Source organism: Melopsittacus undulatus, chromosome 1, assembly GCF_012275295.1.
Source record: "Melopsittacus undulatus isolate bMelUnd1 chromosome 1, bMelUnd1.mat.Z, whole genome shotgun sequence".
Taxonomy (NCBI): Eukaryota; Metazoa; Chordata; class Aves; order Psittaciformes; family Psittaculidae; genus Melopsittacus; species Melopsittacus undulatus.
The window spans coordinates 97,997,374-98,024,198 of NC_047527.1; the positions used below are offsets into that span (position 1 = coordinate 97,997,374).

The 26,825-nt window shown below is 58.4% G+C and overlaps 2 protein-coding genes and 4 non-coding genes across 6 annotated transcripts; all 6 read right to left on the reverse strand.

The window, feature by feature from the left end:
- Positions 1 to 108: 108 nt before the first annotated feature.
- NACAD (NAC alpha domain containing) lies at positions 109 to 7,477 on the reverse strand. Its single transcript, XM_034060434.1, has 10 exons — positions 7,456 to 7,477; positions 5,105 to 5,958; positions 2,314 to 5,041; positions 1,590 to 1,817; positions 1,409 to 1,503; positions 1,241 to 1,318; positions 776 to 922; positions 564 to 695; positions 351 to 473; positions 109 to 256 (listed from the first exon to the last, which is right to left on the reverse strand). Exons 1-10 carry the CDS (start codon positions 7,475 to 7,477, stop codon positions 242 to 244), a joined length of 4,422 nt encoding a protein of 1,473 aa, XP_033916325.1. The 3' UTR covers positions 109 to 241.
- A 1,718-nt stretch (positions 7,478 to 9,195) lies between these two features.
- On the reverse strand, positions 9,196 to 23,500 carry TBRG4 (transforming growth factor beta regulator 4). The gene is made up of 11 exons (XM_034066756.1): positions 23,436 to 23,500; positions 22,234 to 22,713; positions 18,599 to 18,916; positions 17,142 to 17,313; positions 15,436 to 15,593; positions 14,798 to 14,908; positions 13,624 to 13,768; positions 12,519 to 12,761; positions 11,715 to 11,826; positions 10,917 to 11,031; positions 9,196 to 9,377 (listed from the first exon to the last, which is right to left on the reverse strand). The coding sequence occupies exons 2-11, from the start codon at positions 22,657 to 22,659 to the stop codon at positions 9,276 to 9,278; spliced, it is 1,902 nt and encodes a 633-aa protein (XP_033922647.1). The 5' UTR covers positions 22,660 to 22,713; positions 23,436 to 23,500; the 3' UTR covers positions 9,196 to 9,275.
- LOC115945652 (small nucleolar RNA SNORA5) lies at positions 12,031 to 12,169 on the reverse strand. Its single transcript, XR_004079938.1, has one exon. It is a non-coding gene; the product is annotated as a small nucleolar RNA SNORA5 (small nucleolar RNA).
- Positions 12,989 to 13,127, reverse strand: LOC115945653 (small nucleolar RNA SNORA5). The gene has a single exon (XR_004079939.2). It is a non-coding gene; the product is annotated as a small nucleolar RNA SNORA5 (small nucleolar RNA).
- LOC115945650 (small nucleolar RNA SNORA5) lies at positions 18,264 to 18,400 on the reverse strand. Its single transcript, XR_004079937.2, has one exon. It is a non-coding gene; the product is annotated as a small nucleolar RNA SNORA5 (small nucleolar RNA).
- On the reverse strand, positions 21,707 to 21,801 carry LOC115945654 (small nucleolar RNA SNORA5). Its single transcript, XR_004079940.1, has one exon. It is a non-coding gene; the product is annotated as a small nucleolar RNA SNORA5 (small nucleolar RNA).
- Positions 23,501 to 26,825: the final 3,325 nt, after the last annotated feature.

Here is a 26,825-nt window from a genome sequence, read left to right on the forward strand (position 1 = left end):
ATTCCCTAGGTGCCCCATCCCATGCTGGAAACATGGGTGCCCCCCAGCTCCACTAGCCACAGGACAGCCCAGAGCCCCCAAAATCACCAGGAGGGGATGCGGGGTGCGATCCAAGTGATACATGAGGCCATTTATTGAGCGTTACAGATGCAGAGAAGTATGGGGGGGGTATAGAGGAAGGATGGCAGAAGGGGGGTAGTAACTGTGCATCTATACAGGGGGGCCGGGACAGCGCCAGCCGCTACATGGTCAGCTCCTGTGGAAGAGAGCAGAGTGTGAGGGGACCACCCCACAGCACCCCAATTCGTGCTAGGGGTGCCAGGGGGTCCCCCCCCTTCCCATCCACTCACCATGATGGCATTGACAATGTCATTGTTGTTGTGCCGAAGAGCCCGCACGGCTTTGGGGCGCGAGACATTGGCCTGGGCCATCACCAGCTCGATGTCCCTCACCTCTAGTCCCGTCTCATCCACCTGCAAGGTGGGAAAACCATTGTCACCCCCCAGCGCTGACCTGTCCCCAGGACACCAGGGGCTCCCTCTGCCCCCTGTTCCAGCACCCACCTCCTCCTCCTCCTCGCTCTCCTCCTTGATGGTGAGGGTCGGGGCTGTCTCCGTGATCAGTGGCGAGTGCTCCATCGGCACCTTGAACTTCTCTGCCGCCGCCTTGTGCACTTGCTGCGACAGGTCCTCGATCTGCAGGGACACAGCATCACCCACCCGTGCCCAAAGGGATGTCCCTGCTAGCCCCAAGGGGGGCACCCCACAACCCTCACCTTGGCTTCCCCAAAGACAATGTAGATGTCGGACGCGGGACTCTTGAAGACATCGGGTTTGGTGATGACAAAGAGGATGTTCTTGGACTTGCGGATGGTGATGCGGGTGACACCGTGGATCTGCCGCAGCCCCAGCTTGGACATGGCCTGAGGACACACGCAGAGGTGACCTCATGTCCCACCATCCCAGCGTGGCCAAGGAAGGGGGCTCCAGCCCCCCAGCAACACCCCAACCCCCTGGGACAAGAGCAAACCCAGGGTTGTGGGACAACATTGTCCCCTGCTGCAGCCAGGCTGAGTCCCCTGCCAGGACAGGGGACCCCACATCACCCTGCTGCCCACCATGGCCTGGAGACCCCCAAAGTGGGGACCTGCCCCCCAACACCCCAAGGCTTCCCCACCTCCAGTCCCTGGGATGGGATGAGGACCCCAGTGCCATGGCTGACCCCATCAATCCCATCCCACCTTCCTGGCCTTCTTCTCGCTCCGGCTCTGCTTTGCCTTGCTGACCGTCTCCTCCCCCGTGCCCAGCGAGTGGGTGAGCTGCGCCTGCCAGAGAGCAGTGGGTGAGAGCAGCCCCAGCATCCTTGGGGGGGGGGGACACAACATCCCACATCCTGTCCCCAGAATCACCCCAACCTGTGTCTGCGCTGGCGGCGGCTCTGAACCCTCAGGCTCCTCCAGCTCCGGGATGGACTCATCGTTGCTTTCAGACTCATTACAGGACCCTGTGGCCAAGCAGAGGGCTGGGATGGGGACATGCTCTGACCCCCCCAGACATGGGGGGAGAGAACCCCACGGACCCTGCTCTCACCTTTGTGGTTGGGCTCACAGCGGCGGGGGGCCGGAGCCTGCTTGTCCTGGCGCAGGGCGATGCCGGCGGCTTCCCGCAGGCGCTGGATCTCGGGGCAGGGGTACGGAGCCTCTGCCTCGCTGGAGGAGCTCGACTCCGACTGCAGCGACCCCCGGGGGGGTCCCCGGCTGCCCGGCCCTGCCTGCCGGCCTCGGGCCTCCTTCTCCTTGCGTGGGGAGGGCTGGGGGGCTGCAGGGGGGGGAACGGGGACTGAGCTGGTGCTGACCCCCAAGCTCCCTCCATAGGGCTGAACATGCTCACCCCATCACACAGCCTGCCACCACCCAAAGCGGACCCCCAGCACCACGCCGTGGGTGATGCCCATCCTGGTCCCACACAGAACCCTATGGGAATGGGAGGATAGGGCCAAGCTGGTGGTGTCCCCCACATCCCATCCATGGGGCTGAACCCACCCTGGGATCCCACCAAGGGAACCCTGAGCACTCCACCATAGGTGAATCCAGCAATGCCCACCCTGTGCCACGATACCTCATGGAAGCAGAGTGGCTGAGGGGGCTGAGCTGGTGATGCCCCAAAATCCCCTCCATGGCATCAAACCCAGCCTCTCTATCCCTATCACACACCCTGGGACCACCCAAAAGGGACCCCCAGCAGCCCACGGGTGGGTGATGCCCATCCCACCCCACAGCAATGGGTAGGTGTGTGTTCTGGGGGTGCCTCTTACCCTCGAGGTGCTTCCTGGTGGGTGGCAGGACAGACGGACGCTCCTCGCCGGCGGGGAGCCCTGATGAGGTGTCCTGGGGGCCGCGGGCTGCGTCGGGACATGGCAATGGGGCAGCGGCGAGAGGAGGCACTTGGCTGAGTTTGGGGAGTGGAGAGCAGGGGGCTGGCGGTGCGCTGGGGGGTTCGGGATGGGGTTGGGGGGCTGCATCCCTGGCTGGCTCCGGGGAAGGCTCTGGCTGAGCATCCCCCCCTTCGCTGGCACCCAGAGCAGGCTGGGGGCTGGATGGGGTCCCCAACGTCGTCACCATCATCTCCTCTTCCTCCTGCTGCCCAGGGGGTGCTGGGGGCTCACTGGGGGGGCTCGGGGGGCTGCTCTCCCCCAGGACTTTGGCATCGGTTTCCCCAGCAGTCTGGCCCGGGGGAGCATCACCAGGCAGAGGGGTCACGGGCTCCTCTGTTGCCCCATCACTGGGGGGACCCTCCAGGGGCTCTGCAGATGCCTCGGGGGGCTCCGCGGGCCTGGGGGGCAGGCGGGGGGCCGGCAGATCCCCAAAGGAGCCCTGCAGCATGGCAGTGACCCGCTGCCGGTCCTCCCGGCGCTGCCAGCCCGCCCCACTCTCCGAAAAGGCACCGGGTGTTTGGAGCAGTTCGAGGGGGGTCCCCACGTACACCTCCCGCTCTGAAGCGGTGAAGAGCAACGGGGGGTCGGCAGGGGGCGAGGCGGGCAGGCAGAGGGCCAGGCAGGGACGGGCAGCAGCATCCTCTGCATCCTCCTTGTGGGACAGGGGGCTGGGGGGGGCGGCGGCTCCTCCTGCCTGGTCCTCAGGAGCTGCGACAGAGATGGAGTCGGTGCTGGAGAGGGAGGTGTCCAGCAGCGCCGGGGGGGGATCCTCGGGGGAAGCAGTGGGAGCATCCGGTTCCTCGGGGCGATGCACCATTGTCTCCTGCGCCGTGGGACACGTGGTCACTGGTGGCTCCAGGGATGCGTTGGATGAGGCTGCCGCATCCATCAGATCCTCACTGGCATCGCAGGGGGATGCATCCTGTGGTGAGGAGGATGGTGCCAGGACACTGGACATCACTGGTGGCACCAGGGCAGGCTCAGTGGATGCGGTGTCCAACTCATCCAGTGGGACTGCTGTCACCGATGGCACCACGTCGGTGGCTACAGTATCCAGCTCCTCTGGTGGGATCGGTGTCACCAGGGGTACCGTGTCAGTGGGTGCAGTGTCCGGCTCATCTGGCAGGCTGGGTGCCACCAATGGTACCATGTCAGTAGCTGTGGTGTCCGGCTCATCTGGCAGGCTGGGTGTCACCAATGACACCAGGTTGGTGTCCATGGTGTCCGGTTCATCCAGTGGGATTGGTGTTACTGATGGTGCCATGTCAGTAGCTGTAGTGTCCGGCTCATCTGGCAGGCTGGGTGTCACCAATGACACCAGGTTGGTGGCCACAGTGTCGGGCTCATCCAGTGGGATGGGCATCACCAGTGGCACCAGGTTGGTGGCTACGGTGTCCGGCTCATCTGGTAGGTTGGGTGTCACCAATGGCACCAGGTCAGTGGCCATGGGCTCTGGCTCCTCCAGTGGGCTGGGTGTCACTGGTGGCACCGGGCTGGGTGTCACCAGTGGCACCAGGTTGGTGGCCATGGTGTCTGGCTCATCTGGCAGGCTGGGTGTCACCTGTGGCACCAGGTTGGTGGCTGCAGTGTCTGGCTCACCCGGTGGGCTGGCTGTCACCGGTGGTACCAGGTTGGTGGCCACGGTGTCCGGCTCATCTGGAGGGCTGGCTGTCACCAGGTTGGTGGCCAGAGTGTCCAGCTCATCAGGACCATCACTGGCTGCCAGCTCGGTGCTGTCCACTCTCACAGTGCCAAGCTCATGGTCACTGTCACCATCATCATCAATCCCAGGGCCACCCTGGGGCTCCCCGTTAGCTGGTGCTGCAGCATCCTGCTGCACCCCGTCAGTTTGGGGTTCCCTGGAGCAGAGGCTCGGGTGCTGCAGGACACTGCTGCTCTCCACTGGCTCCATGCTAGGCCCCTCTCCCAGTACTGCCATGACGGAATCATCCTTCACCACTGGCTCCTCCTCAGCACCCGGCATCGCTGCTGGCTCCTCTGGGAGCTGTGAGTGTTCTGGTGGGGGATACTCCCTGGGAATGGGGTCTGGCTCCCATGGGACGTTGTGCTCCAGGGTTAATGCTTCCTCCAGCTCTGAGGAGGAAGAGGAAGACGTGAGGAAGGTCTCGCCATCTGGCTGCACGCTGCCATCCCCAGAGGGTGCTGGGGGGGCCTTGCTGCCATCCTGCTCCTGCATCTCTGGCTCCGTGGTACCAATGTCCTCCCTGATGGTGTCCTCCACACTGGGCACTGTGCTCGCCGGCTCCTCACCTCTGCTGTGCTGTGGGGACCCCTCCAGTGACCCATCACCATCAGGGGCCACCCCAGTGTGAAGGTGGAGCTCGATGCCGCCATCCCCAGTGGCATCAGTGCCAGGGGGTGCGGTGGTAGTGCCAGGGGGAGCCCCCTCGGCCCCCATAGCATGGCGCTCGGTGCCATAGAGCCGCTCGTCCTCCTCGCCATCGTAAGCAGCCGAGTCGGAGGAGGCGGAGGTGTCATCATGGAAGGCGAAGGACTCATCCACCCCTTCGGTGATGGAGGTCTCTGATAGCGAGCGCAGGAAGGAGGCTGAGGTGCTGCCACCTTCCTCCTCCTCCTCTTCTTCCTCCTCATCATCCTCATCCTCCTCTTCCTCCTCCTCGCCGGTCAGGGGCAGCAGCGCTGTGCCGGCAGGCAGCGGTGTGATCTCCACCGCCTCAGCCTGGAAGAGCAGGCTGCCGCGGAAGGGCAGCAGTGCCGCCGGGATCAAGCCCGCACCGGGCAGCCCCTCCGCCCCCGACATGTCCCACTCCTCATCCTCCAGCGTCTGCCCATCGCCATCATCGCCCCCGGGCAGCGCGAAAAGTCCATCTTCCTCCTCATCCTCCTCCTCCTCGGGGGACGGCGGGGTGAAGGCAGGGGGATGGTCCAGGCAGGGGGACAGAGCTTCCACCTCCACCATGCCTTCAGCCTCAGCTTCAGCCACCGCCAGTGCTTCGGCCTCGGCCACCAGGTTGGGGGAGCAGGACGGGGAGGTGCTGGCCGTGCCGGAGGACCCCCAGCTGCCCCCCTCGGCCGTCATGTAGGACCCGGAGGGGGATGTCGGGGGGGAGCAGAGCCCCTCGCTCTCCCCGTCCGTCTGCTCCTCGGCAGGAGGCGGCAGCAGCCGGGACCCCCCGACCCGGATGGGGGTGGAGGGGGCGGTGAAGAAGAGGTCGGGGTCCATAGCGGCAGCAGCAGCGGGGGGGGTTCTCCCGGAGGGGGGCTCAGCCGCTTGGCGCTGGGGGGAATCTTTGGTGGGCGCAGGGAAGGGGCAAGGCACAGCAGGCAGCGGGGGCCCCCCCCGGAGCTCGGGGTCGGAGGGGGAGCGCGTCTCCTCCCCCATGACGATGCGGGTGTCCAGGGGGTCTGCGGGCAGGGGGGGCCGGCAGGACTCGCCGGGGGGGGCAGCAGCCGGGGGGCTGGGGTCGCAGCTGGCCCCCTCGGGCTGCGGGCGAGCCTCCTCCTTGGTGGGCATCGGTGGAGGGCCTGGGGCCGGCGGGGCGGCTGCGGAGACAGAGGGGAGCCCCGGTCAGTGCCAGGGCACCGCGGGGTGAGGGGGACCCAGCCAGGACTGTGCCACCCCCCTCTAGGGGGGGAAACAGGGTGACCCCACCCAGAGCACTTGGGGGTCACCACAGGGTTGGGTGACACTGGGTGGGAGGGGCAGCAATAGCTCCCTCCAGCCCCTCTCTATGGGTAAAGGATGCTGTTGTATTAAGGAAAGGGGGACACTCAGGTGTCCCCAAGCAAGAGGGACCTCTCCATGGGGGAGGGGGAGATAAAACACCCCATTATCCCCCCACCTCACAGCATGACCGCTGCAGGGAGCTCTGTGCCCACCCATGCACTGAGTGTGTGGGACCTCAGCCACCCATTACCCAGGCAGAGAATGCTGTAGGCATGGAGCATCACAGCATCCTCCTCACCCCATGAGCACCCCACAAGCCCTGCCCAGCAGTGTTCCCACATTACCTGGGGTGCCCAAGGGCAAGCCCATAGGGAGGAGCCACCAGGACCCAACTCCACAAAGCCACATGTGCTCCCCCAGGGCCTTTATATAGGGGTGAGGGGGCGGGGCACTGCCGCGGGGAATGCTGGGAAAGGGGGGGCGGGGCCTCACCTGGGTAGTTAGCAGGTGCTTCTCCCCCCCCCCCCCTCCATAGACCTGGGGTGGTTCGGTCCTGCCGCGTTCCCCCTGGGATCTGGGGAGTGCTCAAGGGGTTAATGGGGGGTGGCTCTCTCCTATAAGGGATACTGGGATCACCTTAACCCTTTCTTCCTGCTGCCTGCCCAACCGCCGGCTCCCCCCATACCCGTTGGGGGTGTTTTGGGGTTCCCCCGATCCCATCTGCACAAAGGACCTTGTGCCCCCCTGGACGGGAATCCCGGATTTTCCCCCACTCCGTGCACAAATCAGCCCCTCACCCCCTTTCTGTGGGATCATTGTGCCCCACATGTAGCTCATGGGGAAATGTGGGGAGGGAAACTGAGGCACAAGGGGAGGAAGACACCGGGACACCACCCCCCCCCCCGGCTGTCCTCAGCCCCTCAGGCTGAGCCCTCGGGGCTGCCGGCGCGGGGTGACCTTGGGCCGCGGATCTGCACTGCCCGTGCCTCAGTTTCCCCCTCCCCCCCAGTTGTCCCTGGTGGGATGGGATGGTGCTGGGGGGGGCTCAGCCTCCCCGGGGCACCGAGACCCCTCCGCGTCCCGCCGGGGCTCCCGCTGTGGGGAATAGCGGGACACAGCCCGGGGCTGGGCACTGGGGGTGACGAGGGAGGCGGCCCCAATGGGGTGTCCCCAAAGTCACCTCCCGCCGTGCTCCGGGGGTGCCGGTACCGGAGCCCCTCGGCGGCGCTGGTTCCGAGAGCCGCTGATGCGTCCGGCCCTGTGTCTTCCATCCCTCCTGCTCCCTCCTCCATCGCATCCCTCCATCCTCCCGCTCCATCCCTCCATCCTCCATCCCGCATCCCTCCGTCTCCGCGGCCTCCCCTCGGCCTCACCTGCCTCCGATCCCTCCGGCATCCCGTTTTCCTTCTCCAATCCCCCCAGCCCTTGGGTTTTCACCGATTCTCCGGGCATGGCGATGCCAGAGCCCGGCCGGCCGGCCCGGGCGGCCGCCTGCCCACCCAGCTCAGCCACCTTTGGCTCGGGCTGGACGAAGGCGGCTGCGCCGGCAGGAGCGGAGCATTAGTGGGGCTCGGGCGGGGGGGCCGGCGGCCGGATCAGCCCCGTCATCCCAGATGATGTCAGCAGGATTTTTTTTCCCTGTTTTTTTTCTCCCGTTCCCTTCCCTGCCTTTTCTCTCTCCCGTATCTTTTTCCCTTGTATTATATATCCCTCCGGCGGGGAGAAAGCGGGGTGTGTGCCAGGCACTGCGGCGGTGGGAGGGGAGGGCAGAGCCCACCCCGTCACCGCTTGCATCAGCTCGGGGAGGGGGGTACACACACAACACACACAGGGAGTGGGGTCCCTCCAGCCTCAGTTTCCCCACCCGGGGTGGGATTGATGAGCAGGGGGGTGAAGGATGGATTTTGCCTCCCTAAAATATAGGGATGAGCATCCAGAGGTGCCCTAGGGATCGGATTGTTTGCATCACTCCCCCCCTAAAGTAGATGCGTGCGTTTGGTGGTGGCAGGAGGATGGGGGACGCCGGTGTCCCCTCCCTGCGCGTCCCCAGGGCATCGCCCCGCGCCCGAGTACCGCTGGGGAGGCAGGATGGGTGCCTGCGCGGTCGCCATGGAAACGGCCCTTCTCCTCCTCTGTCTCCGTGGTGATGGCGAGGAGGATGAGGATGGTTTCCTGGCAACAGGATGGGGGGTGGTGGTGGGACCCCCCTCTCTGGAGGTGGTAGAGATCCTGACGGATGGATGAATGGTGATGTCGTGGTGGGACAGGTGACACCCCCCAGACCCCCAGTGACCCTTGAGAAGAGGCAGCCTTTGCTGCAGGATGCTATGGGGAAACTGAGGCACGGCCTCAGGGCAGGGGGGGCCGCCTGGTGCCGGCCATGGAGCGATGCCGGTGACGCTGGTGCCAGGAGCAGCCCCAAGCCGTGACTCAGCAGCTTCAGCACCACCACGGCCTCTGCCACAGTGCAGGACTGCAGCCCACAGCGCTGCAGGCAGGGACATGCACACACAAGGCTGTGCCCCGCAACCAGGGGGGATAGAAGGGATGTGGCAAGGACGAGCAGATGGCCACTAATCCAGCCCCAAAGCCATTCCTGGCACCCGGTGCATCACAGCACAGAAGATTTTTCTGGCCCACCTTGTTCCCCTAACCCAGGTTCACATGTACTGTGGGATGCTGTGTGCATGTTGTGGTAGAAGGGGAAGCTATAGAGGCACCAGGCCACGTTTGGGCAGGATCTAACCCTTCCCAGTTACACTCTCCCACATTCCAGGGCACCAGGGCTCTCCCACGCCTATTCCATGTGTCCCACTGCTCTGGGTGGAAGTGTCACAGCACCTGAGCCAGCCCATCCTCCCTCCCCTCTGGCACTGCACAGCCGCCTGAGGACAAAGCCCTGCTAATAAAATGAGACTAAGAGAAGACAGGATGACTCTTAATCCTAATCTCAGCTCAGGACGGCTTCCTCTGGGCACTGAGCCACGGCTGTGTGACAGGCATCCTGCTGAGCATCAGCACGGAGCTGTCTCCCTCCCCAGGAAGAGGCCAAGCGGTGTGGCCACCAGCATAGATACCAAGCAGCCCTGGCCCCCAGCACCCCCAGCCTGCAGCACTGTACAGTGGTGGGTTTATTCAAGCACATTTCCAACACAGAGGCGCTGCCGGAGCCGCAGGGCAGGCAGTGCTGTGGTTAGCTCGCCATCTCCTTGGCCAGGGCCTTGTTGAGCTTGTCTTTGAGGTAGGCTGTCCGCTGCCGCTCCGTCTTCAGGTCCAGGAACTCGTAGTGGGGCACCTGCAGCAGGATGGGGCGAAGAGGAGCTGGCGTCAGAGCTCTCAGATGCACAATGGCATCCTCAAGGAGTCTCTCCCATTGGGACATGGGGCACAGGCAGCCCATAGGCTGGTTCCCATCACAGCAGAGGTGGGTGCTGAACTTGAGGCAGCCATGGGGATGGGTGAGAGCACCCAATGGTCCCGTCCGGCGGTGCCATTGGCACGCAGGGGACCGAACCACAGACAATTCAGGACTGTCCCCAAATTAACCCGCGTGACCACCACTGAACAACGGGGCTTCTGTGAGCAGCTGGGATGGCACAAAGCACTGGGATGGCCACAGGGACCACCCTGCCCCTTGTAGAGGGGGATTTAGGGCAGGACCTTCACTGTGAAGAGGCTTGGAGACATCCCGAGCACCAAACCGTGTTTAGTTTTCCATGTGGATGCAGAGGACGTGCAGGGCTCCATGTCCCTGCTGCCAGCCCATCCCATCCTTCTCCCTGTGCCTGCCCCAGCCTGGTGAAGGGTGATGAAGTGTTTATTTGGAGGGCACGCAGCTGGGGGAGAGGCTCACATGCCCAGCACTTGCTCTCTGGCTTCAGGGTGATGGTTCAAGCTGTGTTAGAACACTGGCACCGGCACGCTGTTCCTCAGTGGTGTCTCTGCCAGCCTGTGCGAGGGAGCAGCCGTGTCTGGGGGGATCCCACCACCCACCCCTGCCTCTATATTTAGCAGGGCTGAAGCTGCAGGAAGCAGCACTTCCCTTCTTCTCCTCCTCCTGTCTCCCTGAGCCTTCCCAGCCAGCCAGAGTGGGGGATTATGCAAGAGGCTGGAGAGAAACAGCAGCAGTGAACCTCGAACCTCACTTCACATCAGCCTCAAAGTTTGGCAGTGAGCTCAGAGAGCTGGAAGGAGGACACAGGGGAAGGGCTGAAGCTCAGGGTTCTCGCATGGAAGAGCATCAGACAGGCAGGGGAGACGGCAGTGATGCTCTGGGGTGACATGTGGCCCTCCAGCCTTGAAAGAGCCACGCAGCTTGGGCAGTGCTGAGCCCAGGCTCTGCAGGGCAAGGGGCAGAGGGATGGCTTCCTGCCTGTGCTGGCAGCACACTGAGCCACCCTCCCTCCTCCCCCAGAGCAGCCAGTAGCAGAGCAGTGCTTGCTGCCTGCTAGGAGAGCTATAATTACCTCCAGAAAGCTAAATAATGCATGACCCCATGGCTCCAGCACAGGGGATCAGCACCCTAAGACCTTGTCTGCTGTCCTCCTTGATTATCAGTACCCCCACACCACCTTCAGGCTGCCTGGCAGGTGGCCTGGAGGGGATCACAGTAGCTAATCCCAGTGATGGCAGGCAGGAGGGCGACCTGCCGAGCCATCCGCATAGAGCTGTGGGCACCAGGGAGCACTTGGGGCTGGCCTTGGGGTTCTGCAGGACCCAGAGCATCAGGAAGGTGGTGGTGGGGGTAAGAAGGAAGCCAGACCCCCCTCTATGAAGGTGTCTGCTCCTCCATCTCCATGGAATCAGAGACCCTTCTCTACCCATGGCTACTCACGTCCACCACGAGGAAGCCGGCCGCCTGGATGTGGCGCCGGGCCATGACGAAGCGGCCCAGCAGGTCCTTGCTTCTGTTGCTGAAGCTGGGGAACTCCCACCGGAGGAAGGCAATCCTAGGAGATGCAAAGGGGAGTGGGAGGCTGTGAGATGAGCGACTGGGCATGGGCAGCATAAGCAGAGCTGGCAGCAGCACCCAGATCCCAAGGCAGCTATGGCAGAAGGACCTGCTCCAGCTCTGCTGATTGCCCTGTGCCAGCAGGACACAGATTTATCCTACTGGAGCCATTATCCTGCCTCTGAGCTATCCAAGAAGCACCAGGAGAGCGGCTCAAGCACAATTTATCCACCATCCATGCCTGACAGCAGACCGAATGGGGTGATGCTGCCTTTTCCAGGCAGGAAGGAGGCAGCTCAGGGCCCTGCAGGCAGCCAGGCTCCATAGCAGACAGACCTGGCAAAGGCTTTCTTCAGAGAGAAAACCATTGGCACAACCTGTGTGTGCCCCCCTTCCCTTGCTCTGCTGCCACCAGGTTATGTGGCCAGAGCAGCCCCTCACTCCAAAATGCTACCCTGGGTGGGGATGGCACAGCCTTACCCCAATTTCTGTCCAGTGCCCAGCCCTTCTGCTCCAAACAAGGGGACACAATGGGCATCACGTCCTTGGCACACATCACTGTGGTGACCGGGAGGCATGGAGCCTGCAGCTCCTCACCATCCCAGCGGCAGAGCCCTCCTTCTCCCTCTTCCCCCCGCGAGCTCCTGCCCAGCTGGCAGCCACAGCTGAGCCCAGACCCACCTCCTGGCGCCTGATGGCAACGGGTTTGTCCCTTCTGGGCACAGCAGATGGGGAGCAGCAAAGTTCTTCACGGGGAGAGGTTTATTTTCGCTGTTCACCACCATCTCAGCATCTGCACGGAGAGCAGGGAACACAAGGACTCCTGAAATCCCACCTGGATGCTGCTCACAGCATCCCTCACAAGACTGGTGACGCAGAGCATGCAAGGTCACACTGCTCCCTTCCCAGAAAACCCATCCTTGCTGAAGCCATGGAGCAGCTCTGCACACACGGCCAGGGATAGGGTCTGCTTCCCAAGCATCTCCTCGGGCAGAAGACATGTCCATAGCCTGATTTTATCCCAGCATCCCATGGGGAAGGGGATGTGGAGCTCATGGACCACAGAAGTGGCTGTGGCAGCCGTTTGGCCAATCCTTGCTACAGAAGAGGCAGGGATCGAATTTGACAGGGCTGCAGGAGAGCAGGGAGCTGGGGGAGCCTGGGGTGGGCTGCAAGAGCCCAGGGTGCAGCAGAGGAAGGGTGAGCAGAGCCAGAAGGCCCTCACCAGCCTTGATGCTGGTTGGCTGCAGGAGGAAGGCATTCCTCCTCCATCTGCTCCCCACAGCCATGCCTTGGCTGCAGTTTCTGCTCTGCCATGAGCTGGGGGAAAAGGTGAAACAAGGCAGAGCAGCTGCAATGAGGAGGCGTGAGGCTGAACAATGAGGGGGGTTAAACCCTGGTAGCTGTAGCTGAGCCCTCAAATTCAACTCCCTCCACTGCTGGGGTCCCGCTGCTGCCTGTGGAGGGGGCAGAGGAGGCACTCACCGATCTGCCAGCCATAGATGGTGCGTGCATCAAAGCGCCCGTTGTCCTGGCTCCCCAGCACCCCCACCAAGGCCTCCCGCAGGCTGCTCTGCAGCAGGGTCACCTTCTCCCCTGCTGGCTCTGCCATGCTCAGCATCTCTGGTGGCAGGAATGGCCCTCGGTAGTCAGGGCTTTCCAGCTTGGCAGCAGCATTGATGTGGATGAGCTTCAGCTGTAAGTTCTGGGCCTTGAGGGACTGATCACCTGGAGGGAGGAGAGAAGCAGAGTTCAGACACGGCCCAAAGCCCTGGCTCTTCATCTGGTGGCCTGTGTACCCTGTGTGGCTGCGATTCCTGGTTCCAATCCTCCCATGATGGTTCCCTGCCTACTGGCACAGAGATACAGTCCACCAATGGCCGAATGCTGGGGGGCTCGCAGGAAGATGGCAAAGCCAGAAATCCCTTGTTTAGCAGGGACAGCCCCACGGAGCCCAGTGTCTGTGGTGTGATTTTGTTCCCAGTGTCCCATGGGAAGGGAACATGGAGCTCACAGACCACAGAAGTTGCTGTGGCAGCCGGTTGGCCGGTCCCCACCACAGCGGAGGCAGGGATCGAATTTGACAGGGCTGCACCTTCCCAGCAGTCACCATTTGGTGAGGCAATACCAAGCCCTTCAGGATCCCCTTGGCTATCAGTCTTGTTCTCCTCCTCCCCCCCCCCCATCACACCCAAGCACAAATCCACAGCCCAGGGCAGCTGCTGGAGACCATTGCTCTTATGAGCCCGACTCTCTTGGTGCTGCTGCCCTGCACTCTCCATGCCTGGGTACCCTGTACAGAGCTGTGGGGGATGTGTTACAGCCACCCCTAAAGATATCTATGTCCTCATGGTTCATAGAATTACAGAATCACTTGGCTGGAAGGGATCCTTAAGCTCATCCAGTTCCAAACCCCTGCCATGGACAGGGACACCTTCCACTAGACCAGGTTGCTCCAAACCCCATCCAACCTGGCCATGTTAAGAAGCTGTTAACCTCTATTTAGATGAACCAGGCTCAGCAGCCCCACTTCTTGTCCCAGGTCTGAGGTTCCTGGGCCCTGCCCCACTATCAGAGATGCCCATTTCACCTCGAATCTGAGCATGGAAGTCAGGTGCCAGCACTTGCTGCAGGTAGGGAGGCTTGGCCTGCCGCAGCACACAAAGCGACCACACCAGATCTGTCAGCATATGAGGCTCCAGGCTGTGCAGCTGACCCTGGAGCGTTTCATGGACCTGCAGGGAAACCAAACAGCTCAGCTCAGCACAGAGCTGCTGACATCTCGGTCTCACAAACACATGGGTCTGGCAGCTTGACAGATCCCTGAGGCCTTATGGTGCAACTGATGTGCACCAGCAGCACTTCTTCCCTGGGTTATCTGCAGAGGGGAAGACATTAAGATCACTCCAACATGTCCCTGCAGCTCACGAGCTGTGGTTTGCAGGCCTGGGATGCTGCATCACTGCAGGGTAATGCACCACTGCAGCCAGCCCTGCCATAAGGCAGCGTTCAGGAAAGGGAGGGCTGGAGGTGACAATCTCATCAGGATCTGCAACTACAACAGAGCTGGAAGGGTCTCAGGCTGTATGGGTGGTGTCATGGTGTCTGCCCAGGAATCACAGCAAGAGCCTGGAGCTCTGCACCCTCCCGGGGCTCTTCCTTTTCTACCGTGTCTCAAAAATAAGTAGTTTTGCACTTGCTACAAAATCCCCCTTCACAGGACCATGATAAATGCTGACAGTAGGAGCCCTGGATGGTACTTCCCCCCCTTGTCCTTCTCACTGTCCCAGGGAGACCTCCTGCTCCCCAGGCTGGCCTGGCCACAAGGGATGTGCTGCCCTGCAGTGGCACATAGGGCCCTGCCAATTAGAGACACCCATATCTGGTATCCTGGGCTGCAACACCAGCAGTGTGACCAGCAGGTCGAAGAGGACATTCTCCCCCTCTGCTCCACTCTGCTGAGACCCCACCTGCAGTCCTGCACATGAACATCCCCATGCTGCTGGTGTCTGGCAGAAAAGCAACCCTGCAGGGCCAGTCATGGACTAACTGGTTCAGCTGATGCCCACACGCTGCCAGGGGAGCACTGTGAAGGTTTTTCAGCCTAGCCAGAGCTCTGGGCTCCCTTTTCCCATTCCCCACACTATTTACAGCTGCCTCAAGCCACCCAGCACACATTTTCACACAGGGATGTGCCAGAAGGAGATCTGTAGCCTCCCCACTGACAGAGTTGATGAAGAGGGGGAAAGGAGGAAGAAGGTTACCATGTTGAAGAAATCCTCACTTCCACTGGGCTGGAAGTTCAGACGAGCAAAAGACAGGATGATATTGCACAGATGGGTGACTGACAGCTGCTTGGTGTTGTCCAGGGCGTACTAGGGGCAAAAGCAAAGGTTTAGGTCTGTCCTACATCAATCTAAAATCAGAGAAACACTGAAACCATCAGCCAAGGATGCACACAGCCCTGTGGCAAGATGGGAAAATGAGAGCAAAAGATGTTTTAGGGCTTCCCTGGGATTTTATCCTGGCACAAGGGAAAGCTGTGAGTGGAAGCAGAGTCCTGGAATATTCCAGAATAGATGCAAAATGCAGGCACATAAACTGGGGCAGAGGTGGGGGAGAGGAGCAGTGCTGGCACTCAGTGCTGGAGGCTCAGACCGAGCTGAGACCAGCCCAGCTCCACATGGATCCCCAGTGCTGACTTTAGCAGAACATGATAATCAAGTCCTGTCAGACTCAATTACAGCCACTGGCTGGGTAGGGAAAACAGTGACAACATCCCAGAGAGCATCTCGGGAGAGGTGGTGGAAAACTGCTCTCACCTCCAGGAACCGGGGTGGGTCACGGCTGCCTTGGTGCCAGCGGGAGCTCCCCAGCCCTCCCCAAACCTCCTCCTCCTCACCTGTGCAATAGCCTCAAACAGTGGCAGGCTGAGCCACTTGAGGAGGGCGAAGGATCTGATGCAGCGCGTCACCTCGACGGGTGTCATGGTGGGGATGTGGGGTTGCAGGTCAGTGGCTATCTTCTGGAAGACCTGGGGCTGGTGGAAATTCAGTTTTCCTTAAAGGAGCAAAGAGAAAGGGACAGCCACTTACAAGGAGCTGGTATGGCAGCTGTGCCTGGATGGGAGGTGGCAGCACGAGGGAAAGTACGAAGCTGTTCATTTGGAGCAGAGTGGTACTGACCCCCACAGTTGCCTTGGCCCTATCCTTTCTGGTCAGACCAAGTCTCTACCACATCCTGCTGCACTTATCACCTCCCAGTTCCAGTGCCAACTCACGGCTCCAGCCTCCACCTAGTGCTGGTAGCAGAGTTTAGCTCCAGTGTCTCCATCTACAGATCCTGGTCTGGCCAGAAGGGCCCTGAACTCCCTAAAGCTGTCAGAAACCTCATGAGGTTCAAGCCAGCAACAATCAGCAGCCAGCAGCACCAAGACCCAGAGGTACCTGGGTCAGTGTGGACCAGCCAGGAGGGGACAGTCCCCACAAGAGGGGCACAGGCAGGGTCTGAGACCGGCTGCAGCAGCAATGACAGGCACAAACTATCCTGACACAACAGTGTGGCAGCTACAAGCATTGAACAGAAAGGTCAGCACAGGGTCCTGGCCAAGAGCATCTCCCCTGCAGTGGCTACAGCACTGCCAGAGCCTGTCCAAACCATGTCCAGCCATTGCAGCTGTCCATTTGGTACATTTTAAGGCTGGGGAAGTGCTGAATTAGCTCTGTGTATGACCCAGACTCATATGCACTGTCCAGCTGCCCTTCCTTAGCTGGAGGGCCTACAGCCCTGCCTCTGAGAAAGGCACCCAGCATGGGTTTGGAAGATGTGACACATGGAGCATTCACAACTCTCCTTGAAACTTGTTCCAGATTAACCAACTTACCAAAGCCAGTAACATCGACAAGAAAAGCACAAGTTCTTTCCAAAGCCAGGTCTATTGGGTTATTTCTTTATTTTAAGGGTGTAGCTAACCTATGAAGGCTGTTCAGGCCATAGTGGCTGTCAGAATTGCTGTTCCCACCACCAGAAGATGGGCAATCAACTGAAAGAGAGCTCCTCCTTGGCTCTCCTCGCTTCCTTTATCTCTCCTTGTTTGTGTTTTCCACTGGCTACCAACAGTAAGAGGATAATAGGACCACTTAACACAAAGAGGAGCCAGAGAACTAAGGACCTTAAGCTAAATTATCAATCAGTGCTACTCTGCTGTTTATAGACCTGTTGTGTGCCAGGTCTGTGACCATCATCTATCTGGTGGCTCTGGTCTAGCCTGGGGCCAGGAACATCACCATGATGGCTGCAACCACCCTGTATCTTGCTAATGCTTGTACACTGCAGGGCAGAGAGGCTCCCTGACACAGGGACCACACTTCCAAATTGTGCTCTCATCACAGATCTCCTCCTTTTAATATGCTGGATGGAAAATGGCATATTTGGGTTCATTCTACCTATGCTTGGAGCTGTGCTGGCTGGTATGTTAGGTCCAGCCTAATGCATGCCCAATGGCCTTTATCTGACTGTGGTAGCAAAATTCCAGCTCAAGTGCGCAAAATCAACTGGACTCTACCGCATGTTACACCCAGCAGGTCCCAGTACAACCATGCTCCTTACCATAGGCAAAAATTAGGTCCATGAGGACACTGAGGCTGAGCTCAGAGTGTTTCTGAATCAGGTGGTAGGACATGGCTCGGAGCAGAGGCACGCTGCGCCGGTTCTGGTAGGCTAGAGCCAACGTTATTTTCCGGATGTCATCGGGGTTGAACTGTTCAGCAAGCTCCAGAGCCTGCCAAGAAAGGTTTGGAACAGACATGTAAAGGGAAACCACAAAGCTTGAGTACCTCGAGTCCTGCATCCAGCTCAAGCAAGTCCAGAGGAGGCCACAAAGATGCTATGAGGTGTGGAGCAGCTCTGCTATGGAGACAGGCTGAGAGAGCTGGGCTTGTTCAGCCTGAAGAAGGCTCCAGGGATGCCTCAGAGCAGCTTCCAGTGTCTAAAGGGGCCAACAAGAAATCTGGAGAGGGGCTTTTGACAAGGGCAGGTAGGGACAGGACAAGGGGGAATGGCTTTAAACTGACAGAGGGGAGATTGAGATGAGATCTAAGGAAGAAGTTCTTCCCTGTGAGGATGGTGAGGCCCTGGCACAGGGTGCCCAGAGAAGCTGTGGCTGCCCCATCCCTGGCAGTGTTCAAGGCCAGGTTGGATGGGGCTTGGAGCAACCTGGTCTAGTGGAAGGTGTCCCTGTCTGTGGCAGTGGTTGGAACTGGGCAAGTTTTAAGATCCCTTCCGACCCAAACCATTCTATAACTCTATGAAAGCAAGGTGCAGATCCAGCCTTTACACAGAGTGGGATGAACCACTGCTACCAGCTGAGCCCCTCCATGGGTGGCAGGGACTGGAAGCAGCAGCAAGTGTTTCGCACATAGTGAGGCTAAGCAGCTGGGGGGGAGCAGGAGGGGAAGCAGACCCTTGTTCTCTCCGAAAAGCTCATCCAGGATCACCCTGCTGCTGGTTCTGCCTCCTGCAGCAGGTGGGACCTTAGCACACACTCCATCTGTAACATGCTGTCAGGCAAAGACTGACAGGGCAAAGGCACCCACTGGCAGACCAGCACCTACTTTCCACTGTAATTTCCATTTCATTTGCAGGACACAAACCCAACATCCTTGATTTGGGTTCTGCATAAGCCAACAACCCCCACCAGATCCAGCTACAGCACTCTGCCTCATCACATGCTGGTGTCTGCAGCATTCACTTATCCCCAGTGTCCAGCAGAGGGACAGTGGGGCTCAGGAGCTACAGATGTTGCTGTGGCAGCTGTCTGGCCAGTCCCCAGCACGGGCTGGACGAGGACTGAATTTGACGCAGCTGCATTCAGGCCTCCTGGAGTGGTTCTGACCCAAGAAAGGACATTTCCCTACATCAGTGAGGAACAGGGATGCACTGAGCCTGTGTGGAATTAGTGTTCCCACATGGGATGGGCTGAAGGTGACGGCACTTTCCTGCTGTTGTCACCTGCAGGGAGGTTGTCTGAAGGGAATGGAGATGAAAGTGAGAGCCCAAGCCCGTACCTTGTCCTCCAGCCGGTCCATCAGAGCTGGGGAGATGTGCCCGACCCTGCTCATCAGCATCACCACGGTTCGGGTGCCCTCGAGCTCAGTCCAACGCAGCTCCAGCTTCTTGATGATCTCATTCAGCAGCTGGCTCTCCTTTCCCTGCCTGACCACCAAGAACTCTGCCAGGGAGGCAAGATGCTTGAAGGTGAAGCGCCGCAGCCGCCACAGCACCTCCTGCTCCACTGACTGCATCTCCCTACTGTTTCTGTCCATCCTCAGGTAGTAGAGGCTCTTCAGAAGGCTCACCAAGGTGTTATTCCACACGTGAGAAATCTGGCAGCAAAAAGAAGTAAGGGAAAGGTGTGGATCAGAGAGAGCACAAGAGTATTGAGTTGCCAGTCACGCCAAACACCAGGCAATGCTCTCTCTATAGGAAGAACTGCAAAGCAATGAGAGAGTCAAGACAGACCTCCTTAGGCTGAGGACATCTAAGCTGCCCCCACCACGACAGGAGACCTCTGCTCCCTCTCATAGGTGTAGCCTGCATGCTCAGAATCAAAGCGAAGCAATGCAGGCCCTGATGAGGAAGAGGAATCTCAATACCAGAAGCTGAAGCCACACAAGGGTCCCAGCAGCACGGATGAGCTGAGGAGTAAGCACACATTACTTATAGAGCTCTCTCTGCCTCAGAAAAGAAGCTACAAAGATTTGCTACCATCTGGGTGAAATACTTACTCAGACTGTACTCTTCTCTCGAAGCACTTATGCTTCCTTGTGGTGTGGCTGGTGGAATGAAGAGCGGTGGGAGAGTTATAATTCAGGGGCAGAAACTTGAGGGCCTCGGGGAGGAAACGCCATGGGACTCCAACTCACCTCCACCCCTCAGGTCAGATGAAACTTATCCTGAAAGCTCCGATTTCTCTCCAGTGTCCCCAAAAGTGTCTTCCCTGTAAGCCCCTAGCATGAGGCCCTGGCACAGGGTGCCCAGAGAAGCTGTGGCTGCCCCATCCCTGGCAGTGTTCAAGGCCAGGTTGGATGGGGCTTGGAGCAACCTGGTCTAGTGGAAGGTGTCCCTGCCTGTGGCATGGGGTTGGAACTGGATGAGCTTTAAGGTGCCTTCCAACCCAAACTGTTCTAGGATTCTATGACATGATTCTATGAAAGGAAGCTGGGCACAAATCCTACCAGCTCTTTGGATTACCAGGACCTGCCCAGTTCACATTTTGCCCACTGAACTCTGCCTGCCCACCACTGGCTCTTTCCCACCAGCAGCCCTAGCATGAGGCAAAGCTCACGACTTTCCACCAGCCATTGGTCTTTCAGCTTTCACCTCCTTCAGCATTCATCAGTGAATGTTGCTTCCAGCTTCAGCTTCCCCAGCTGTGCTCTACTGCTGCTAAGCAGCACTAAAAGGCAATTCCAGTCTGAAAGCTCTCCTGATTGGTATAAAACCAAACCAGATCCTTAGCACAACATCATTTCTTATGGGCCCTTCAGAAAGCATCACTGCACCAGTTACCCTGGTACAGAGCACTGCACCTGTGCTTGACACAACATCCCAATGTTACATGATTGCAGAAATGAGGAGCTGCTTCTCAGTGTGGCTGTGCAGGAAGGAAGTGAGGCAGTGCTGTGAGACACTGAATTTCAGGCAGGAGGGACCATGAGGGTTTGGGCAAAGGCTTTAACTCTCTGGCCTGTCCAAATTCCATCACTTCCACCAGCATGGCAAATTCCTGAAGTTCAGTACCTCGGGCACAAGAATGACCTGAGCCCTGCCCCAGTGCTCTGCTAAAATGTAGAACAAAATCACATCAGGATGCAGCTGGGAAAGGAGCAGAGCTCATGATGTGGCCTCGTGCACTCAGGTAACAATGAGAACCAGACTGCTCCTCCAGCTGATTCCTCACCTTTTTCCCCCATCCACATGTACAAAACTCACCCCACTACGAGCCTTCCTCCTCAACACTGTCCTGCCCCATGCCTCAGCTACTCAAAATCTCTGGCTTGTGGACATAAAGACATTGAAAGCTGATTAATTTAAGTTTCTTTGCACCAGAGTGTTTTTGCATCTACACAATGTTCAACTTACATTCACTTACCTACATCTGTGGCTGCAGTAACAGCTCACTGGAGAAGAACAAGCATGTCTGCAGCAGCTTGCTTGCTTTACATCTCAAAATTCCTAGCTACACCCTCCTTGGCAGTTTCCAACACTGCTTCGCTTGTTGTATCACTTGTGCAGTGTGACAGCTTGGCTTTGCCAGCGCTGGGGTAACCTTTCTCCACCAAGGGGTCTTAAGGGCCCCTTGCAAGCCCCTTTGATCAATTGAGGTGACAATGACACAGGACCATGTAAATCAGGAGCAAAACTCGCAATTCAAGTACAGTGGCACCGAAACATTACAAAGCTAAATGGGCAGCCTTCGGACAAATGCCACCTCTCTGCTACCCTTAGATGGGTTTTAGGGAGCAGAGATTATGGATAAAGATGAATACAAGGCGTCTACAGAACACTTGTACACTCAGGGCCTTACCAGGAAACCTCATCAAGTTCACAATGCAAGTTCACAAGTCAGAGCACCCCCTGTACCAGCACAGACTGTGGGATGGATGGATGGACGGACTGAGAGCAGCCCTGAGGAGGACTTGGGGGTACTGGTGGGTGAAAAATGGGACACAAAGCTGGCAGTGTGTGCTTGCAGCCCAGAAACCAACTGTGTCTGGGCTGCATCACCAGCAGTGTGACCAGCAGGTCAAGGGAGGTGATTCTCCACCTCTGTTCTGGTGAAACCTCACCTGCAGTCCTGCATCCAACTCTGGAGCACTGAGAGGAATTTTTTATAAGGACATGTAGTGACAGGACAAGGGGAATGGCTTTAAACTGACACAGGGGAGACTGAGATGAGAACTTAGGAAGAAGTTCTTCCCTGTGAGGGTGGTGAGGCCCTGGCACAGGTTGCCCAGAGAAGCTGTGGCTGCCCCATCCCTGGCAGTGTTCAAGGCCAGGTTGGATGGGGCTTGGAGCAACTTGGTCTAGTGGAAGGTGTCCCTGCCTGTGGCAGGGGGATGGAACTAAATAATCCCTTAATGTCCCTTCCAGTTCAAAACATTCTGTGATCCTGCACTCTGAGGCCCATGAGCTACAGTTATTTCTGCAGCAGCTGGCAGGGCCAGCACCAACCATAGCAGATGACATTGAATTTCACAGCCCTGCTGAGGTTTGACAGTAGGAAGTGCAGAGCACAGTGCACTGCTTCCCTTCAGATGCTCTACCTTACCCAGTGGCTTCTCTGCTGTCTGTCTGTGCAGTTCTGCTCTGCCTTGGCCAAGATGCAGCTTTATCTTACTAGGAAAACAGAAAATTCTTGGGAGGAGGAGCAAGGCAGCATTCATTGAGGATGTTCTCTTGCTGTATTTTGTCTCTGGTACAAAAAGTGGTGGTTTTAGATAGCAAGAATGAGGCATCCTAGCTAGAGCTGGTCATTTTCCCTCCTGATCCCAGCAGCTTCAGCTTGGAAAGGCAAGCCACAACCCCCTAATGAGCTGCTGGCTGCAGCCAGCTGCACTGCTTAAACCCCAGGAGCACTGTCTGCTTTTTACCTTGTATTCTTTCCCCAGACTGCTTCTGCCACAAGGAGGGAACTCACCTGGGAATCCATGATGCTGACAAGCTGCTGGAATCGCTTATCTAGCACAATACTCTCTGTTTCCAGCTTTTTTTCTGCTGCAAGCCGGGAAAGTTGAGTAATTATTAGGGAGGCCTGGTTGCTGGTAAGGGGATGGAGTTCAGCCAGCTGCAGGAGCTCCTGAGGACTTGTGGCTGTTTCAACCAGTTCCCCGATCAATTTGTACTCTTGACTTTTGCTGTCCTCCACCAGTTCTTTGACTGAGAATCCATCTGCCCAGCTGAAAGGGCTTGAAATATGAAAAGAAGTGAGAGGTGCTGGAGGCAGAGCTCTTGCCACTGCCACCTTCCCAGCCGGCACAAGCAGGAACGCTGGGACTGCCGAGGCAGGAGGGATGAAGGCACCTAAGTGCCGCCAGCAGCAGCGTCGCACCAAGTGGGCTGCCATGGTGGAAGGCTGGGGCTGGCAACTGGCTGGGGTCAGTGCTGCATGTCAGGAAAGCTGTGAAAAGAAGACAAACACTTTAGGTACAGGAAAAGTTAATAAACACATGGTGGCCAAATTCTGGTAACGGCTGTGTTCCTGCCTGTGCCAGGGGGGTGGAACTGGATGATCTTTGAGGTTCCTTCCAACCCAAAGTACTCTATGATTCTATGACTACCAATACTGGATGAGAGGGAGCAATAAAGGGTTTCTGATATCAGCTACCAAAACACTGCTGTGGCAGAGGCACTTCCCCGCTGGGGCTAACTCCTGTCAGATCCCCTTAGGGGCTGCTGAACTCTGTGGCTTCCCAAGGTGGCTCACAGCTACTTCAGAGCAGCTGGCTAAGCGCTGGTGCACACCCAGCTCCCCACCAGCCCTGACTGGGCCTCACCTGTCCCTGGCAGTGCTCAAGGCCAGGCTGGACAGGGCCTGGACCAACCTGGTCTGGTGGAAGGTGTCCCTGCCAGTGGCAGGGGCTGGAACTGACTGCTTTCCAACCCAACCCATGCTCGGGTTTGATGAGTCCCCTCCCCGCTGCTCCCGGTTTTCCCGCACCACCTCTCTGGGCTCCCACCTCCCCGCTTTGCCCGCAGGCCCGGGCCTAGCCCCGCCGCCGGTCAGTTCCCCCCGTGGTCCCACACCCCGAGCCCAGCCCTGAGTCCCGGGCTCTGCCCCACCTCCGCCCCCGGGCCCGGCTCTCCCCGCCCGGCCCCAGCCCTCCCGCCGCCGCGCCTGACCTCGGCCGCCCCAGCCGCACGGCGGGCCGGCACGGAGCCACCGCACGCATGTACGCCGGCGCAGCCTGATGGCGTCATACCCCCGCAGCGAGCGCCCATTGGCTTAGGCGGCGGCACTTCCGGCGCGGCGGCGGTGGGTGGTGAACGTGTGGTGGTCGCCATGAGGCAGCGTGGCCGGAACGGTTTGGGTTGGAAGGGACCTTAAAGCTCACCCAGCTCCAACCCCCTGCCACAGACAGGGACACCTTCCACCAGACCAGGTTGCTCCAAGCCCCATCCAACCTGGCCTTGAACACTGCCAGGGATGGGGCAGCCACAGCTTCTCTGGGCAACCTGTGCCAGGGCCTCACCACCCTCACAGGGAAGAACTTCTTCCTCAGATCTCAGTCTCCCCTCTGTCAGTTTAAATCCATTCCCCCTTGTCCTGTCCCTACCTGCCCTTGTCAGAAGCCCCTTTCCAGCTTTATTATTGACCCCTTTAGGCACCGGAATCTGCTGTAAGTTGTTCCTGGAGCCTTCTCCAGGCTGAACTGATGCGTGGATAGACTCCACAACTAGTTAAAGTTGTAAAGTAGGTATGCTTTTATTCAGCACTGAGGTGCATGGGGATAGCTCCTCCAAAGCATGCACACCTCAGGGTTGTTGTCCCTTTACATTTATTCTCTTAAGGTATATATAGACATGAGGTTGCTCAATCCACCTATACATATTTAGTATCTATCCCCGCTTCATATTATAATGAGCCGGAAGGTCCTTTGCACCTGCGCAGTGCCCCTTCTGATCATGGGCAGGGGTCTCAGGATGAAGTAAATGAGTCTTCCTCCTGTGGGTAGGGGTCTTCAAGATGAAGTAAATGAGTCTTCCTCTTCTTAAACTTTACACCTTTTAATCTTCAGACATGGCCTTAGGGTTTGGTCCATGCCCAGTCTGCCTCTCCTGCCGCTTATCAGCAGGACCTTTCATCTGCTTTTGTCAGTAGAACTAGCATCTGCTCCTCCCCCTCCAGCAGTAATCAATGCCTTGGCAAGGTGGCAATGGCAGGTACTTAGGACAGACAATACTTTTGTTTAAGCAAAGGAATTCCTTTAACCCCCTTGTACAATTTCTCTGTATCACCCCCTGTACATTGGTTACCCCTGTATCAGAACAAGCCCAGCTCTCAGCCTGTCTCCATAGAAGAGGTGCTCCAGTCCTTGGAGCATCTTTGTGGCCTTCTCTGTACTTCCTCCAGCAGCTCCACATTCTTGTCACCTTGTGGCCACAGAGCTGGATGCAGGACTGCGGGGTGGGGTTTCAAGAAAGCAAAATACAGGGATGGGTGGGTGAGCTCAGGGTGCTGTGAGCTGGAAGTGTTCTTGGGGTTGCCTCTCTACAAGCTCCAGTGGAGCTGAGCCCCCATGCTGCCCCACTGCCATCCCTCCATCGCCCTCCTACTTCCTCAGGCCCCTTAAAGCCCTATCACATGCAGCCTCTTTGGCTAGAGGGCTTCTTGTGGGGTGGATGTCCCTGCAGCCCTGCCCAGACTGCAGGGCTGATGGAGCAGCCATGTCCTCCCCTCTGCTGTTGAGGTTGTCACCAGCAGAAGTTACCCATGTTCTGCCTCTCCCACCCCTCGTGTTTTCTTTCCTGCTTTATCCAAGTCCAAACAGATCAGGGCCCAGTTGTGGGAACTAATAAAAGGCAAATAGATTTGTTGGTTGCCAGGAATGAGGAGGGGCAGCTCAGTCTTGAGGTGGTCAAATAAAGTGGGGACTGATTTATGAGCAGGGTATTTTCCACAGCTCACAGCCTTCATGTTTGCTTTTGGGGGTGTTGCTTACCCCTGCTTACAGCACAGGGTGAGGAGCTGGCCTGAGAAGTGCAGCTGTAGCTGGGTGGGATGTGGTTACCCCAACTAAAACTCTCCAAGCTTTTCCCTTTTTGCTCCCCAAATGGCCTCGCAGGATCTCATGTCTGTTGTGGGAGTGGAGCCTGCTTGGGTTTACACAGGACACTTGAAACCAGTACTTAGAGGTCTTGGCACTGGTTTTTGGTTGCTGCGAAGTTTGACATGGTGCACCCTCCCGTGGGGCCCAGCCTCTTGCATTGGGCATTGTCCCAGTTTCTGCTCTCTACAAGTGTCCAGGGCAATGATCCTGCTTTCTGACCAGCTTCCCCCCTCAGGATTTTGGGCTTCACCATCCCGTGATCACCACAGCCGATGCTGCCCTGACCTTCTCATGTCCACCAGCTCCATCCTGGTTTGTAAGCAGGAGGTCCAGTGGAGCACTTCTGGCTCCTCAGTTGTCTGGTTCTGGAGCCATCTTCCAGCCCCCATGGAGTGATGCATCCAATTCTGGACCCACAAGTCAATAAGGACCCAGACAGAGTGGAGAAGGGCCTGAGGAGGGCCAGGATGATGGTTACAGGGCTGGAGAACCTGCTCTAGGGGGGAAGATTGAGGGAGGTGAGTCTCTTCTCCCTGGAGAAGGCTTGTGGGGACCTCATCCCAGTGGTCCAGTGCTTAAAGGGTGGAGGCTTTCAAGGAGCCATGAGGAGAAGGCAAGGGACAGTGGGTACAGGGAGAGATTTAATCTCAACTGGGGTTGTACACTGAGTCATTCCCTGGAAGAACCTCCCCAGGGGCATGGTGGGGTCCCCATCACTGGAGGTTCTCAGGATGCAGATGGGATGCAGGACAATTCTATATGGGGTCCCTTCTCCATGGAAGTTTGGATCTGGTTGCACGTGGATCTTTCCAGGGCCAAGTTGAGCTCTCCCATAGATTTGTGATTGAGTGTCCATCCCTGGGGACTTCCCCCTAGCTGTGACCTGGGTGTGCTTGTCCCTGCTTGACCTACAGCCTGCTGGCAGAACATATGCAATGGCTTTCACCAGCCCCACAGCTCTGAGCCTCTCAGGTGGCTTTGGGCTTCCCCTTGCTGTGTATGGCGGTGCAGATGGGGGTTGAACAGAGGGTCATCTCCCGGGCAGGGTTCCTTGAGGTGCTCCTGCAGGTTCCTGCTTGGCTTTGGAGACGGCAGCCGCTCCCAGGGCTGGTGTTTGGTCAAACCCACCGTGTTTGCTGAGAGCTACAGGTGTCTTCATTGGCGAATGTTTCATCCGCCCAGCCATAAAACATCACCGGGGGCTGGAAAGCCCCGGCCGTGGGGCAGGGTGGATTCTTCCGCTGGCCCCATGGGAGATTGGGGTTGAGAACCCGACGTGCTGTCACCCTGTGTCCCCAGCACACCCGGGTCAGCTCTGTGGCAGTCACCTGTAAGAACATCAAGTCCAACCATTAACATGACACTGCCAAGGCCAGCACTGAATCATGTCAGTCAATGCCACATCCACACGTCTTGTAAAGCCCTTGAGGGACGGTGCCTCCACCACTCCCTGGGCAGGCTC

Coding starts and splice junctions, on each gene's coding strand:
- NACAD (XM_034060434.1), bottom strand. CDS start 7,477: ATGCCGGAGGGATCGGAGGCAG. Junction 1,504..1,589: donor CTGTGAGCCCAACCACAAAG/GTGAGAGCAGGG, acceptor GCTTGGCCACAG/GGTCCTGTAATGAGTCTGAA. Junction 696..775: donor TTGTCTTTGGGGAAGCCAAG/GTGAGGGTTGTG, acceptor GTGTCCCTGCAG/ATCGAGGACCTGTCGCAGCA.
- TBRG4 (XM_034066756.1), bottom strand. CDS start 22,659: ATGGCAGCCCACTTGGTGCGACGCTGCTGCTGGCGGCACTTAGGTGCC. Junction 14,909..15,435: donor TGTTTGAGGCTATTGCACAG/GTGAGGAGGAGG, acceptor TTTTGCCCCTAG/TACGCCCTGGACAACACCAA. Junction 12,762..13,623: donor CTTCCATGCTCAGATTCGAG/GTGAAATGGGCA, acceptor TCCTCCCTCCAG/GTGATCAGTCCCTCAAGGCC.